This window comes from Melanerpes formicivorus, unplaced genomic scaffold (assembly GCF_026170545.1).
Source record: "Melanerpes formicivorus ecotype bairdi unplaced genomic scaffold, bMelFor1.0.p_v2 SCAF_36, whole genome shotgun sequence".
Lineage (NCBI taxonomy): Eukaryota > Metazoa > Chordata > Aves > Piciformes > Picidae > Melanerpes > Melanerpes formicivorus.
The window spans coordinates 4,725,716-4,743,365 of record NW_027142388.1 but is presented as its reverse complement, the minus strand read 5'-3'; the positions used below and the strand labels follow the sequence as shown (position 1 = coordinate 4,743,365).

Here is a 17,650-nt window from a genome sequence, read left to right as displayed (position 1 = left end):
TTCTCTGCACGCACTCACTGTTCTATTTAAACTTTCCATCACTTTTGCAATCCGTTTGTTTGAGTCATTATTTCTGCGCGTGGTGGGGAGGGGGTCTGCCCCAACCCATTACATGCTGCCTTGCTCTGTGCCCTGCTCTGGCCTCTCTATGCCAAGACTCATTCCAACGTGAGCCCTTCTGGCAAGAAACTGTCTCTCCCTGCCACCTTCCTGCAAGGTGCCTGGCTGATAGTGCCTTTCTGAAATGTTCACTACAAAACAAAAGAGAGCTCCTTGGTCTCCTTTCAGATGACATTTTCTGCCAGTCTAGAGGCGATAGCCTTAAGCGTTCCCTGCGCTGCTTTGCCCACTATGACATTATTACCATTTCTAGATGAGCAATCTCAAGAGTAAGGGTAGGAAAGCAGACTCCTACAGACCATACAGCCAGTGAATGCTCTCCAGTCAAGTGTCTGACCTGCTGTACAGCATAGCCACCCTGCCAGAAGGCTCCTTTTTTTGTGACTATTCCCATTGCAGGGAATCAAAATCAAGGCCAATGAAATCAAGTTTATAGCAGACTTGTATTAACAATTTTTCCTTGGAGGCTAATCCGCCGCTTTCAGCAGAAAGTAGTTTGTCTCCTTCATGCACAGTATTGTAAGTTTTTTTTCTGTGTGTTATTCACAACACAAATAATAATATAATCTTTTGGCATTGAGAAGTGAACCTTTGTTCAACAACACAGGTACATGCATTATTCCTTCCCTGTTCCTTGTCCTCAGCTTGGAGGTACCTGTCACACAGGCCAGCCCAACATGCTTGGCTCTACAGAGATAACACCAGTGCAAGGATAATTAGAAGCCAGACATTTCCTTAGCAGGCTGCAAAGTGAAAATGTCATATTACCTCCCAAAGTTTTCTAGGAAGAATTGAACCAAAACCAAACAGACCTAAACCTCACAACTCTTTCTCCCTCCAAACCCATCACTCATTAAATATCAGCTTCTCATGCTCAAACAGAAAGAATGCTTCCACTTGCCCATAGTAAGGATTTCACAGAATGTTAGGGGCTGGAAGGGACCCTGAGAAACTATCCAGTCCAACCCCCCTGCCAGAGGAGGATCACATAGGAACGCACCCAGGTGGGTCTTGAATATTTCCAGAGAAGTTTATATGACTCTGCTTGACATCATACATAAGGGTGACTTCAATGTTCCTACAAGGTTAACAGATGGCAGGTTACATATTTCAATGCTTGCAATCCCATCTCTGCTCTCTAGACTGGAGGATCCTATAAATCTGACAGCTCATCTCTAAAGTGAAGAACATTTTCCTAAATGAGAAAGTTTGCCCAGAGGATGACATTTGGAAAAACCTTCCAGCACAAGCACACAAAGGACCCCTGGCCACTGCCAAGCAGAGTAGTTTGGGCTATAGGCCTCGTGTTCCCTGTTTGCCTCCAGTACTTACCAAGACTTCTGGTCTGAGTTGGGAATCTCCACACCAGGCACTAGCCCGAAGAAAGGTTTTGCTCTGACTGCAGAAGCCTAGGCTGAAAGCACTCCTACCATCCTGAAAACTCTTCATGCTTCTAACAGGGTTAGAGTGAACTTCTCATCCCCACACAAACAAGAACCACCTGGGGAGCTAATCAAAAGGTCAATTAGAAAACAGGCATCTCCCTGCTCTGGGAGCAGCAGGTGTCCTGAAACATTCCTGTATTTCAGTTTTCAAGTGGAAAGCTGATGCTTTCCACAGCACTGATGGTTTTTAGTTATTTTTTTGGTAGGGTTCTGAAACAGACTCAAAGTAGCTCAAAAACAGGCAAAGAAACCTTTTGCCATGTGTGTTGGGACCTGGTTAAGGACTGACAGCTGGACACCTCTGGGTACACAACAGCCCAAGCCAGTTTGTCAGTAATCAACATCAGAATGTAGAATTCTACAGAACACTTGGAGCTCTGGATGAGTTGCTGTTTTGCAATCAAAAGTGTGTTGTATCAGAAAGTTTCTGACCAGCTGTGGCTCATCCCTAGGCTTTTGGTTCAGTCTCCTCATCAGGCAAGTGAAACCTATTTCAATCTCAACACAATTAGCACAGTCAACTTCTCTTCCTTTTCCCTCTCTCTCATTCAGTTCACACTTGCCATTGCAGAGGAATCTGTGTGAGATTTAGATTAAACCTGCAGGAAAGTGGCTGGGAAGAAAGCAGCAAAGACTAAGGAAGCATTTTTATTATTTTCTTTAGCTCCCTCCCTGTTGATCTCTTTCTGAAATTTCCAGCCCTGTGCTTTTATAATGTTCTACTACATGAAAGAGTTTGTAACATAAAATGTTACACTTGATGGAGCATGATGTGATATTGAAGCCAAGTGGCCAGATGCTCTTTCCTGAGCTATTTCCAATGCTCCCACTTTAGAGAGTGGTTTTAACGGTCTTCACAAGCTCTAGTCCTGTAGTTTGCTGGCAATTTCATGCTAGAGCACCACTGCACTATGTTCTCATGAAAACATTGTTTTCCATTCAAGGTTACAGTTATCTTCAATTTAATAAAAAGAAGGAGAGGGAAAAAAAAAAGAACCACAACCCCCTGCACTGTTAAAAGAAATTTGAGACAGGTAGGGAGTTGGATTCTTTCCCCAGAAATAAGATCATGCATCCCATTCAGAGTACAGTTATGTCTATATAAATGATCTGGTTGGAGAAAACCCCATGTAGCCTAGCTCAGGTGGAATGGGCCATCTTTTAACCTGCTTTATGCTGCTGACATTCTCTTTCATGTGTGGGAAGACACTTTGCAGAGAAAATCCTCCCAGCTGGATATGTGGTGGATGTCAGATGTTTGAAACCTGGCACGGACATTGGTTGTCAAGCTGGAATTCAGCCTGTCCTTGTCATCTGAGTGTTTTTTTTTGGTAGTTTTCTTATTTGCTGACAGCACTGCATCTCTTTGGCTCGCTGCACAGAAGCAGGAGGACCAGCTACTGGGAAGATATAACCACAGAGCCAGGAGCAGAGTAACTAGTGCTGCTAACAGCTTTCTCCAAGCCTAATGTTATCGCCTGCATGGCCTCTTGGGACTGGCAGTTGCACTCTGTGGCAATGGGGACAGCAGGGGTTCATGGTGGCTCTGGATGCTGTGGGGTTCAGCAGCCTGGGATTTAATGCCTGCATGAGCATCTTCACTTACAGCTAAGTCTGTCTCCTTTTCCAGACAGAATGCATCATTACTATATACAAATGTCAAGCCTCATCTCATCCAGTTTGAATCAATGAAACTTTGCTGGAGTTAAAAGGTGCTGAACAGTTAGATGGGCAGAGGACCTGGCTCATCACGTATGCACATCAGCACAGAGCAGACTGCTCCAGTCCCTGTTTTGAAGAGGGAAAGGATCTGCAGATTAATGTAATCCAGGCACCATGAATTCAATCCTTTCATGATTTCTTAATGCTTGACTTTACAAGCTTAACATTCTTTTGACTTAGGAAAGGGCTATAAAAATGCTAAATTAAACTGGAGATGGAGAAGAGAACACCTTTACTTACACAGCTTATCTGGAGGATGAGACCTAGGAAAATTATCACAGAGATCTTTGCAACCTATGCAATGAGACAAATTCTAACAGCAGCAGATTGCATCACTTATTAAGGTTTTGCTTAGGCAGTGCAGACTGGTCAGAAATGTTTTAATAGCATTTAACTTCATGCTGAAAATGCTGATTTATCACATTCCAGTGCAAACAGGCATATCTAAGGACAGAGTGCACTACATTTTCAGATGTCAGCAATAGTGAATTTTTGTGAACATGATTTCAGTGATTAAATGCCTCCAAACTGAAAGGCTTTCTGGTACGTTTTCTTTGGTTGTTGTTTGAAATGGAATTAATTTCTACTAAAAATTACAGCTTGGGAAAGGTCAAAAATGAAATTATTATTTTTTTACTTACTTACTGAAACAAGACCTTTTGACTGACCTGTAATTTTTTGGTACAATTTTCACTTCTCTATTACCACAGCATGTGGGGAAAAAGAACTGAGATTTGGAGACCTCTCCAGAATGAGGTTCTACTTAGCTTTTAGCTCTAAGACTAGAGGCCTGGCCTCATGAATCACACAAGGTAAAATGCATTGTCCAGAATTCAGAATTAAAGTTTGCTATACATAAACCTTGTGACATTTTTATTGCAGCATACCAGCCTGGAATCTGCATTTAAAACACTGGCTGCTCAAAGGAGTCTAAATCTCCTTAGCTAAAGGTAATAAAATCAGGTCAAGAACTCACTACTCAAGAATCTGCCATTAGCTTTCTGTTCAGACAAAAGGTAGTTAAACTGTTCTTTTAAAAAGTAAAGGCAGGCCATGTAGCATAAGTTTGGGAAAAAAACATGATGATTTCCATTAGGTACAAGTTCTTTTTCTTTATAAAGGCATTTCAGGGAATCTGCATCATCCTTTTTTTGACAGTACACAGAGTATTTCTGCAAAGCTCAGAGATGGGACTGCATTTATGATATAAATAACCAATGCCTGATTTCAGCTAGGCAGCTTGGCCACCATTAGCAATGTAATCACAACATCAGAGAGCAACAATGATCTGAGTTTTATCCTGTTTTCCATCCTGATGAACTCTGTTTCCAGACCCATGCCGTTGCCAGTTGCCAAGATTAGACAAAGTTAACTGGGACCCATCTGCACAGGCTGAGGTCACAACTGACTTAAGCATCTAGCTAAGGTGTGCTGGAGAACTAAGTCATCACTTCAATTCACCATAGAGTTAATTGATTATGTTGGTACCTGGAGACATCTCTAATTGATTTCTCAAGCCAGGACCTCTTGAACAGTAGGTTTCTTAAAGATGTGTCAAATTGGGTAGGTCATTAGTTTGAGGGTAGTGGTGAGAGGGTGTTTGTTGGGTTTTTATTGATTTGTGTTTTCTTCCCCCAAATATCAAAGAATTTCAGCAGCTGATGCAGATTCCCTCCTTTGGGGTAAATCAGAGTGACAGTGAGAATAAAGAAGCATAGCCTGATGATGCTGGCTTTAAAAGAGGAAGTTTTATTTTCAGTTGTCAGTGCAGCAACATATGTTTTATTTAATTTGTTTGGATTCTTAACAGTGGAAGCAGAATTTAATTTGTACTAGAGCATCCTTTAAAATGAATGCTTGAGCTCTTCCCACCCACCAATATAGCTGATGGGTACAAAATAAAAAGGACAGCAATTCATTTACCTTATCTCTGGAGCACCAGGACATCCTTAGTGCAATGATTAATGACTTGCTATAAAAAGATGCATCATAAACTGCCTGTATTAGGTCAAATCATAAAATAGGCTTTTAATGTTTATATGATCCCTTTCTAAACAATTAACTGTGTCTGTAGCTCCCACTAGGAAGGGAACTTACATGACACTTGCAAACCATGCAGTTTCTTACAAGGTCATAATTTGGGACCTTCCCTTAAAGAGATCCCTGTCTTACTCACCATTCAAGAACTGCTTGACTTTCTTTTGCTATTGGGACATCTCTCTGTATGACAGGTCAGAGAGAACCATTTCATGTCCAGGAGTAGCACAGATGAACATGATCTGCCCTGGGTTGTGGTTGTCTTCTGCAGGCACAGACACAACCACAACTTTGCTGCAGGAGAAAGTGCCATTATTTTTCTTTCTCTCTGCCTCCAGGTTGGGAAAAGGACAGCTGAGCTACAGCTGGAATGAAAACAGGGCTTTCTACTGCTCTCTGCACCCATGTGGATTCAAGGAGGGAGAGCAGCAGCATGGTGCTTGCCTGAATGCAGCTACCAAGCCAAGTTGTGTGCTTGTGAAAGGCACCTCATCCATTCAGGAGTCAGCCACGACTTGACTTTGTAAACTCCTGGCCAAAACCAGCTTTTAGGTACTCACAGATGATTCCCCTCAGTAGCTGGCTGGTGAACACTCAGCGAATAGCACCATTTGTCCATAACAGAATTCAGTCCTCTATTTATCCATCTTGTGGTGAAACTGTCATCTTTGAAAAATACACTGCAAGATGACATTATATAAGTGTCCATCTATTTTCCTACTATTCCAAGCCTGCAATCATGTCCATCTTACTTTTGTTTCCCAGAACAGCTGGTGCTTTTTCCTCAGCTAAACCAGAATCTCCCTACCTTGGCAAACACACATTGGCTTCACTGCAAAGCTGCCCCATTAGGAGGATGTTGCAGCTCTAACCACTATGAAGTTAACACAGAAAATAGGAGTTAAAGAAAGAGCTGCAGAGCTCTAAATATTTTCCATAGATGTGGTAGCCCTGATCAGTTTATGCACTGCATACTCACTACAGAAAATTACTTAGGTTAATAATTTAAATATTTCCATCTATGGTGTTTAGGAAAGGGAAAAGCTAATAGTGGAATACCCAAGATTATGATTTTTTAATAAAGAGTAGATTTAATGGGGATTAGCTGGGTTATCAAACAAATTCCTCCCAAATCAGCTCATTAGTTTCACTGACTATCCTCATTTCCCTTTATTAAAACTATTTAAATGAGAGTTCATTAGATGCAGTGTAATCTAATTCAGACCCTCCAAGCCTAATCCTTTTTCTTTTAGCAGTAACATGATAATAGTTGGCAAAAAAAAAAAAGTAAAGGATTATGGTTACAGCTATTTTAAATAGGGACGGTTTTCAGCCAAAAGTCTGCCACCACTTCCCCACCTTTTTATCCTTTTTATTATTTATTATTTCATCATTCCTTGTTCTTTACTCATTCCTTCATTTATCCCTCCCTTTTTCTGTCTTTCATTGATCCACGCATGCCAGGTCACACGTGGGCAACAGCATCCCTTTGTGTACGTGTAGGGGACATGCCAACTCCTCCTGTATGGGTCAGTGCCCCAGACCTTGGTGTTATAATTTATGAACCTGGGAAAGGAATGATATTTTGCAGCTTTCAGATTCTGAAGTTAAAAAATAAACAAACCCAAACCTTTGTAAATTCACAGTGATTATACAAATATCCTGCAGGGAAAGGAGAACGTTCCTGTGCATTTTCATGCCTCTAGTTTCTGACAGCTCTGAAAGACACACAGGAGGGGATCACAGGAAGGACTTGCAAATTAGGAGGCAGACACTGTGCATTTCTTACCATGCTAGATCCAGGCTGAAAACATAGACTAATAGATCCATATTATGGACATGGAGCTCATTTCAGAATGAACTTGCTCAGACTCTTGTACTTTCACACAGCCTGTTTCAATGGTAGAGTTAGTTGTTCTTTATAGGGGGAAAAAAAAACCCCAACAAACAACAAAACAAAACCCCCAAAACCCAAACAAGAAAAATAAAGCCCCAACCAAACCCAAAGAATGAGAGCTGGGTTTTAGATCTTAGCTTTCTGGAGATTTTAACAAGTTCCTCACCCCAGGAAACCTGTCCTCGCTCCCTTCAAATCTTTGTCTCTTCAAGCAAGTACCATTTCATAATCCTATTAAAACCTTTGCCTCTCTTTACCAGGAGCCTTCATTGTACACAGCAAGCTCTTGTCTGAGGAAGAACGACAGCTTTCAGATTTCTTAGGAGGCTTATTCCTCAGCTACGCCAGAGTTTTGCCAGAGTGTTCAATCTATTCTGGGAGCAGCCATGTGGAAAAAGTTTCAAACAGCTCAAAGCCCTGCACAATGATAAAAGAAAGCTCACACAATCCTGGTAATAGCCTGACCCTCTTAAGGAAAATTGGATGATTTGTGGTAGCAGTTTTTCTGTCCCCTGTGTGAATTCTGAACCTTAAAGTATAAGCAGTGTATTCACACAGTCCCATTACAAAACCTATTCCCTCCTGTGATGCCGGAATAATAAATACACACCCGTATGTGAAAATAAACTCTTGCTGCAGTGACCTTCTTCCTCAGCCCACTGGTGTGAAGGAGTTTGTAGCCATTGCAGAAAAAGAGAGTCAGATAAAGAATGGACTAATTTGATGTTCAGTGTTTCACTATGAGCAGAATGTATGCTTTAATGAGCACATTACATGCACCAGGAACACGTTACTGTGAAACAGGGAGAAAGAGTGATGAGGAAATAATTAAACAGTCAACTTTATAATGAGGAAACTGTGTTCATGCAACATTAAGTGGCTCAATTTTCAAATGCTAAACATAGACATGTTCCTTGGACTTCAGAAGGACTTGTTATCAATCACCACCTTGAAAACAAGGGTTGAAGGATCATGAATACCAAGCCTCCTATAGGTCAAGAAGAGCAGGGTGGACTGACACTGTCCTGAAGTCCACCCTTTGCACTGACCTCTCCATCAGGATGGAATACCTGTACCCTGTAGTTCTTATTCTGTAACAGAGATCCTTTAAATATCACAGCATTCACCATGTGTGGTATGCAGAACATTGCAACCAACTGCTACCAGCCAGGCCATAGTTTTCTGTTGGTATTGCCTCTGCTAGGCCAGAAACACACAAGCATCATCTGGGTGCAGTGAGCACTCGAAGATGTAGCATAGCTGTTTGCACAAGCAGAGCTACTGGGAAAGGCAAAATCTGTCTCACTGGATTCAGACACTGACAGAATGAACCAATAAACCATATTTCTGACTGTTACCAGTTCTCTCAAGGATGCCAAGGCCAGGAACATTCATTTACTGGGACTGTCAGTTCCAGATAGTGTTGAACTATCAATTACTTCAGAGTAATAGCCTATCAATCAGGCAGCAGGTCATCTAGGCCCCAGGCTCCCAGCCTTTCTTTGCAAATGGACATGGCACTAAGTCTCTTTGTTACTCACCCTCATGCCTAACTCAATGTTTTCTCCTCCATAGACCTCCATACCAGGGTCCAGCAAGCCAATCTCACCAAAATACTCTCTGTCCACCACAAACGAGCAGCCAATCATAGCTGGTGTCCTGCATGGAGAGATTAAAGAAAAAAATGAAGTCATTCACTAGCTACTACAGAAATCACTTCATCCATTTACACAGACAAAACAGCTCTTAGTCTTCAACTTGGCATTTTGAATTTATGCAGTAGCATGCAACCACATTACACTTCATCCCCCACTGGACAGAGGGCCAAAACCACCCAAATAACTAACACACTGCCAGACACACTTGGGCCAGCTGTCTGTGAGACACACACAAAATGCGAAGCCAAGGACTCCATGCAGGATGTTTTTACTTTGTTTCACAGACACAAACTCTGTGCTGGATTTCAAGTTCATTTGGATCTCAAGTTCACCACCACATAGACTAGCACAAAAACTAGACAACATTTTATTTGAAGATTAATGCACAAAACTACCCCATAAGCTTTGTCAGAAACAAGGGCTCCCTGTACCCATATGCTAAAAATAAGTGCATGTCAAGTGCCATGGATCGATAATGGTGTGAAGTTTGGCAAATGACTTCCTGAGGTCAGCTCTAGCAGATAAATTTCAGCCTTTGTGCTCGTGTTCCAGGATTATCACTTCTGTGCTTGCTGAGGTAAGTCTTTAAATAATGAAATTTTTTCAGATGAAGAGATTCTGCCCTCAGATCTACCACTGACCACCTTCATGATTTCAGAGAAATCATTTTCCTTCTCTGAGCAGCAGTTTCTTCCCATGTGAAACTATGTGAAACACAGCTATGTGAAACACAACAACCCCATGCAGTGCTACAGACTGGGGTCAGAGTGGCTGGAGAGCGGCCAGGCAGAGAGGGACCTGGGGATGCTGGTTGATAGTAGGCTGAACATGAGCCTGCAGTGTGCCCACGTGGGCAAGAAGGCCAATGGCATCCTGGCCTGATCTTGAAGGTCTCTTCCAACCTGGTCTGGTCTATTCTATTCTATTCTATTCTATTCTATTCTATTCTATTCTATTCTATTCTATTCTATTCTATTCTATTCTATGATTCTGCTCTCCTTTACAAAGCAACCTGAAAGCTGTCACTGAGCAGCACTACATGGCAACAAATTTTGAGGTGATTTACCACATGGACATGCTCATTATTGCAATGCAGTACAGCTAGTGACATTTGCTACTTTCATTTTCCCCCACTTTCCCTGCATCTGTGTACTGGGCACAACCCCTGCCTTGTTAAAATTCAAGGTAGGAGCTAGGTTTCGCTACTGTAGCCAACAACTTTTAAATGTAAACTTGACTAACCTTAAGGTGGAAAAGAAACTTTGACTTGCAATTCACAGGATCAGAACCACAGAACTGAAGAATCAACCATGTTGGAAGAGACCTCCAAGATCATCAAGTCCAACTGATCACCCAACCCTAGCTTATCAACTAGACCATGGCACTAAGTGCCTCTTCCAGTCCTTTCTTAAACACTTCCAGGGACATCAACCCCATCACCTCCCTAGGCAGCTCATTCCAATGGGTAATCTCTCTGTGAAGAACTTTCTAGGATCAAGCCTAAGCTTCCCCCTGCAGAGCTTAGGACTATGTCCTCTTGTTCTGTTGCTGGTTGCCTGAGAGAAGAGACCAATTCCAATTCAGCTGAGGGTTACAAGTGCTAACTGCAAGATTAGGGTAGTCATCCTGCAGTCTGATCTGCAGGATGTGCCCAAGCCCTAGGGACAGAATGCCCACCTATTGCAATCCTGACAGACCAGACAGCTGAATCAGGAAAACAAGAAAATAATTAGAGAGACTGAACACTTTTGGAGCTGAGCTAGAAGAATGAGTTGTGGTGACTTTTCCACTGAAAGGGAAGCAATTTTGGACCATCTGTCAGATACAACATCGTTCCTAACAGGGCTGTTGTAGAAATGCATCAGGAAAACTCTAGTTTGTGCCAATTTTCTATTTTCTGGTAGAACAGAACCTGCTTTATCTACGGCCTGAATTTATATCTAGCTAGATACACCATGGAAATGCCCTATAGAAACAAAGATGATGGAAAATATCTAAACCCCATTTTTAAGAAGTTTCCTTTGTAATGCACTGATTCTATACTCTCACTATCAAGAGTCTCATCCCAGACACCTGCCTGCTTCTTGTAGAGAAAGCTATTCACAAGGTATTTGCCTGTGACAACTAAGATGCATACTCCTGAGGCAGTTGCATACACAAGTGTAAAACTGCCCTGAACACATTTTTTAGCCCATGTATTGGTGGAACCCACTGGGAGCAGCAGGTGTCATCAAATCTGGTCATTTTTCTCATCAGCAGTTTCTACAGCAGAAGGTTAAATAGGCTTGAAACAAATGGTCAAGGCGTGGTGACATAAAACAACTCTCTGCTCCTGGGCCTGATGCATATCCAGACATTGCAGAGCACAGCTCAGCCCATGGCATGAACTGCTTGGTACCCCTGAAAAGGTTCATTTGCTGAAGCGCTGCTCTTTCTATCTGCAATGGACTCTGCTGTAGAACTCACATTACTGGTACTGCTCCAGCATCTCTCTCTTGCACTTTTTCTCAGTTTGAAAGCCACTACAGCTCCTCAGACCACTGCTGCAGTGCACACTATCCCACTCATGTTTCCTCTGCATAATTGAAAAAGGCAGCTGTTGATAGAAACACATTTGGTTGTCACTGTTTCTGACAAAGAAGCTGAAATAGCTTGATTAACCCTCATGTTCCCCCCTTACAGAATGAGATGCATCCCCTGGCTCATGAGCTGGCAGAACAAGATCCAATGGTGGTTCCAAAGGCAAACATCTGGCTTTCACAGGTCACTCTGGTGCAGACAGATCCCTGCACTCATTCAATCAAAAAGGCCAGAGGAACCTGAGGCCAGATGTCACAAACTCTGCAAAGAAACTGCAGCAGTCACCATCAGCACCCTCAGTGCTTGGATCTCTCTTCTACCCCACAGTGTCCTTTTTGACTCTGCAAGAAATTTCAGCATTTCTCTGTTTGGTGTTGGGTTTTTTTGAGAAGCCTTTTGGCTAGCCTAGGGTATTCCTGGCTGGCCACATCCACCCTCTGCTGAGGCATATACTTATATACCAGGACCCTGGCAAGATGGATTCCATCTATAAATTCAAGTTATTTGGTCAAATGCACCTTCCTGCTTATAGTTCCTACAGCCATGCTTGGAGACAGACTTCCCTAAAAAGGCTGAGAGGTCTCCTGTAGACCTATTTATTTATATTCCACTGTCACATCCTGTATCTCTGGAAATCATATGTTAGGCTCCCAATGAATAAATTTGGTCTAGCAACTGAAATAAAAAGAAGAATATTAATTCAATAGCTCTGAAATGAAATGAGCCTTTGAGAGAATTTAGGTATTTCTTAAGTGTTAACCGTGATAAAAAAGGGAAGGAGATGGGGGGGGGGGGGGGGGGGGGAAGGGGGGAAGGGTAGAAAAACACTCCAATTTCTTCATTTTTCTTTTTATCTATTTAAAGCTAAATGCAGGCTTCACTGGATGAAGGGTAAGGCATAACTGCAAAAGCAAGCTGCTGGTTTGGGTTTAGATTCATTCTCTTTCCAGCCATACAAAAAATCCTCTGGAGGCAGCTCCTTACAGCAGTAGGGTGCTCCCATGAGGACATTTCTCTTTCCTTCCTAATGAGCAATGGTACCAGTAGGCTTTGCAGACTGCTCTCAGGTGCTGAAATCTCTCTCTCTGGGGGATGGATTTTTGCAGCTGTCAGTTCTGTCTATTAAAACACTGACTTGTTAATTGAATGGGGTGGGAAATACATTTTAGATGCAACTACATAATCACCACTCACAAATGAATGCTGCTGAGGACTGCCTTTTGCAGCTCCCTCTCTCTCTTCTAGTTTTTATTTCTTCTCATTAGACATATTCAAATGCAGACTTCACAAGCCTTCATGGCTTATTCAGAAAAATTCCCTGTTTTCAGGAGTGAGCAACAACAGCAGTGCAATGGCAGAAGGAAGCCAGTCAAAAATTGCCCCTGTCAGTGCCTTTCTCTACCTGAATCTGGCTGTCTTCTGCACAGCATCTGGGCTGCAACCCCAGAAGCTGAACTGTGAAGCCTGTGGCTCTGCTCTGGCCACATGCAGATGTGATGGAAGAACTTGTCTATGGTGCACAGTGTTGAAATTTCTGCACACTGCATGTTCAACACTTCCATCAGGTTTTGGGCATTCAGTCCTCATCAAGCCCAGGCCCTTAACTTCTCTGTGCTTTGACTGACCCAACTGTAAACTAAGTGTAATACAATTGCACAGCCCAGTGAGCTGGTAACAGTGCTGTGAGCTGAGGGACCCTGACTCTATTCCCAGCTCTGTCATTCATCTGGTCTTCAGTGAGTCACCTTCCTCTGCCTCTGTTTCACCATCTGTGAAGCACACATAATAATATGGAGTAAAAGTCTGAGGACTGCTGCAGCAGCATGAAAGCCTCAGATTCACTTCTAAAAGTGCTTTAAGTATATAGGTGGACAATTTTGTACTGGACTACAGTGTTACATTGATATATTGCAAACACTTTAAAAAACCCAAACTGCTCACCAAAAAGCATGAGGCCCTCTCCTGGCTGTCATCACTGGGTTCTTTCAGCACCTGAAAAACTCCACTGGAGCTGCTACTTTAGTGCAGTGCAGCAAAGACTTCCCTTTAAAGTCAGAAATGGATAGGTGAGCAAAGGCAACTGTGTTAGCACACCTTAAAAAACAGAGCTCAGCAGCCAAGGGGCAGCAAGTGAGAAGGTGCATGCTCTTAGCATTTCACAGCTTCAGAATGCAATATAACCTAACCCACACCTTCATATAAAAGGAGCTTTTTCTTTCAATCATGCATTTTCTAGTACAACATTGGCATCTTAAAAGGAAGGTGTCACAAAACAGCAGTCAGAGGTGTACTATTTTTACCAACACCTCTAAGGTGTTGGCAAACTTAATTATTTGTGGAATAGTCTTTAACACAGCTGAGGATGTTCTAAGCATTCATTATAATCAACAGCAACCCTCAAATGATAATGTGGGAAACACAGCAAAATGGTTTTTTTTTTGCAGCTACAACCTTAAAACACAGCATAGAATAGCGTTGATTCTGCACTGGAGAAAGACACAGCATAGTCAATCTGTAGAAATTACCTGATGGCATGACTGTAGCAAGGGAGACATGAGAGAGGCATTTCTCTGGGTAATACTCTGGGGAAAGGGAGGAAGCAGAGAGTGCAGTGCTTGATGGTGGTAAGCATTCCCTCCCTCCCTGCCTTCTGCTGCAGCAGGTACAGTGCAAGTGGCTACAAGAGAAAAGAGGCTCTGTATGGAAGAAGGCAGTGCCTGCTATGGAATGGGGTACCAGAAACAGAAGTTAGGTTGGCCAGAAAGGAAAACCAGTTCCTGTAGGTCTGAGTCATGACTACGTTGTTTTAGTAAGAAGTTCAAGAGCACAACTCTGTCAAGAAACTGCAGCAGGAGCCCTTGCCCATTTCTCCAGCCAGGTGCATCCCCCTCATCCCCTTGACAGTTGAAGGACAGTGCCTGAGGGCTTTGTCAAGAACAAGTGGAGGAGAAAGGGGTGAGCAATAGACTGACAGACTGCACGTGATGCAATGAGGCTTCATCTCCCTTGTGCATCTTTCTCCTCCTGTGTTAAGGTCAGTATACATGCAATCAGGTCACATGTGGAACAGGCTTCAGAGCATACAACATTTCCAAGACAAATGACTTGCTAATATTCAGACACCAATAGATAAAACCAAATACAAATATAACTATATATCAATATATAAGTATAAATGTTTATGGACAGGGATAAGGAGAAAGAGAAGGAGAATAGAATAGAATAGAATAGAATAGAATAGAATAGAATAGAATAGAATAGAATAGAATAGAATAGAATAGAAGAGAAGAGAAGAGAATAGACCAGACCAGGTTGGAAGAGAGCTTCAAGATCATCAAATCCAACCCATCATCCAACACCATCTAATCAACTAAACCATGGCACCAAGCACCCCATCAAGTCTCCTCCTAAACACCCCCAATGATGGTGACTCCACCACCTCCCTGGGCAGCCCATTCCAATGGGCAATCACTCTTTCTATGAAGAATTCCTTCCTAAAATCCGGGCTAAACCTCTCCTGGCAAAGCTTGAGACTGTGTCCTCCTGTTCTGGTGCTGGTTGCCTGGGAGAAGAGACCAACCCCCTCTTGGCTACAACCTCCCTTCAGGTAGTTGTAGACAGCAATAAGGTCTCCCCTGAGCCTCCTCTTCTCCAGGCTGAGCAACCCCAGCTCCCTCAGCCTCTCCTCATAGGGTTTGTGCTCCAAACCCCTCCCCACCTTTGTTGCCATTCTCTGATCACCTTCCAGCAACTCAACATCTTTCCTAAACTGAGGGACCCAGAACTGGACACAGGACTCAAGGTGTGGCCTAACCAGTGCTGAGTACAGGGGCAGAAAGACCTCCCTGCTCCTGCTGGCCACATTTTTCCTGATCCAGGCCAGGATGCCGCTGGCCTTCTTGGCCACATGGGCACACTGCACTGAACATCAGTTCAGCCTACTGTGAACCAGTACCCCCAGGTCCCTCTCTGCCTGGCCACTCTCCAGCCACTCTGACCCCAGCCTGTAGCACTGCATAGGGTTGTTGTGGCCAATCCACATCTCTGAGTTTTCCACCTTTCCTGGGACATCGTTTCTTGCATGCAAGAGCCTAAGCAGCATCTTACCCCTGGCCTGACAGATAAGCGCAGTAATTCTCATGGCACTTGCATAAACTTTATTTTTTCGTTACAGCTCATATCTCCTGCAGGATACCAGGCCGTGAGAGCAGAACTCAAGGACAGATTTGCTACTTATGAGCTACAAGAGAAAAATCTGACAAGCTTAATAATGGGAAGGTGTGTTAACCCCTTTGGAGGACTACAGCACATGAGAAAAGCAACCCAGAGTGCTTGGTTAGGGAAGCCAGGACATCAGGGGTATAGAATAATATATTACATGGAAATATGTATTTTTTGGAACAAGCAGGATATTCATGAGAACCTGCACAGAGGAAAAAGAAACTGTTCTGTTACAGACTCCTGTGGGGCAGCAACTGAGCCACAAAAATGATTAAGGGAGTGGAACATCTTGCTTATGAGGACAGACTGAAGGAGCTGGGGCTCTTGGAGAAGAGGAGCTGGAGGGGTGACCTCATTTTTGCTTATAAATACGTAAAGGGTGAGTCCCGAGAGGATGGAGCCAGGCTCTGCTCAGTGATGCCCAATGACAGGACAAGGGGCAGTGGGTGGAAGCTGAAGCACAGAAAGTTCCATGGGAAGAAGAATTATTTCACTGTGAGGGTGACAGAACAGGCTGCCCAGGGGAGTTGTGGAGTCTCCCTCTCTGAAGATATTCAAAACCCGCCTGGATGAGTTCCTGTGTGACCTGGTCTAGGTGATCCTGCTCTGGCAGGACCAGATGATCTCTTGAAGCCCCTTCCAGCCCCTAACATTCTGTGATTCTGTCAACTGAAAAGATGGCCACAATCAATCAAGAAACAGTCACCAGTTCTATCATGACATGAATGCATGGTTTATCCTGAAAGACTTTACAAATACTGCTACCTAAGCTCAGGTTCACAGATGGATTTCTTCCTAGAGCAACAAAGACCCAACATGGCTGCATCACCATCACTATGCCAGACATGACTACGAGATGGGCACACAGACTTCCAGCTGAAGCAGGCAGCACAAACCACTCCTCTGTGTCCATAGCAAATGCTAATTTATACACCCAAGTGAGACACTTGCTTTCTGCAGTGGCTGCTTTGATGCATGCACATACACATTCCTACTGGTACCAAGCTATGGCATATTAAAGCAGTAAGTAATAACATATGCAACACTGAAATGCACCAGTGCTGCTGGAGGAAGATAACAGGGAGAGCTGTGCCGTGCTTGGCTGAGTGAGGCTGACTAATGACTCTAATGTTAGTGGCTGCAGATCAAGAAATCAAACACGGAGCAGTCCATCATAATCACGGCAGGTGAGGGAAGACAGCCAGAGCCAGAGCTCAGGATAACAGAAACCTGCCTGGCTGTCCCAAACCCCAGTAATATCTTCTGCATACAGAAGAAAACAAAACAAAACACACCACCAAACAAACCTCCCCCCAGCTTGTTTCAATACATAGACAAATTAATCAGAAAGCCTCTGAAATAGGATCTTTTGTTACACAGTTTGTTGCCAGATGATAAGGAGGGGTTTGGGCAGTGTGTTCTCAGAAGCACAAATGGGAAACTGTCTGATGGACACAGCATGTCAAAATAGCAACTCTCATTTAAATCTCCACGTTAGATCTCAAATGTCAAACTTGCAAAATGGGTTGCCTGCAGAAACTGATTTGGGGAACATCAATTGCTCTGAATTTCAGAATGTTAATGGGGGAGAACAATAAAAGAATGATCTTCAAACTGTATCAGAAATCTTCACAAAACCTGACACCTTGTTCTTGCTATTTCTTTCCCTTTCTTTGCACTTTTGGGCCACTTTGTCACTTGGACCACAACAGTTGATCTGACATTTCATGGTGTCACTTGACATGACTGCCTATACAGTGCCCCACTGGCTTGAAGGACAGTTCCTGCTCTTTGTCAGCATGGCTCTGAGTAGGATCACACTGCTGTTAGTGTTCAAGAAAGCAGAGGATGAGGCTTTGTACAGAAAACTTCTGAGAAAAGAAGGAAGCACATCTGTTCTGTAATCTCAGAAGAAAAGAGGAATTGGACACTGCTTTCTAAATGTCTCAGCCAGTTCTGCAGATCAATGA

The 17,650-nt window shown here is 43.2% G+C and overlaps 1 protein-coding gene across 2 annotated transcripts in view; it reads right to left on the bottom strand.

The window, feature by feature from the left end:
* The window catches only part of GALNT9 (polypeptide N-acetylgalactosaminyltransferase 9), a 175,172-nt gene that overhangs the window by 83,700 nt on the left and 73,822 nt on the right, over positions 1–17,650 (bottom strand). For both annotated transcript variants that reach the window (XM_068157365.1, XM_068157364.1), the window contains one exon: positions 8,763–8,880. In XM_068157365.1, coding sequence (XP_068013466.1) covers positions 8,763–8,880 — 118 coding nt within the window. The remainder of the gene's footprint in view (positions 1–8,762; positions 8,881–17,650) is intronic.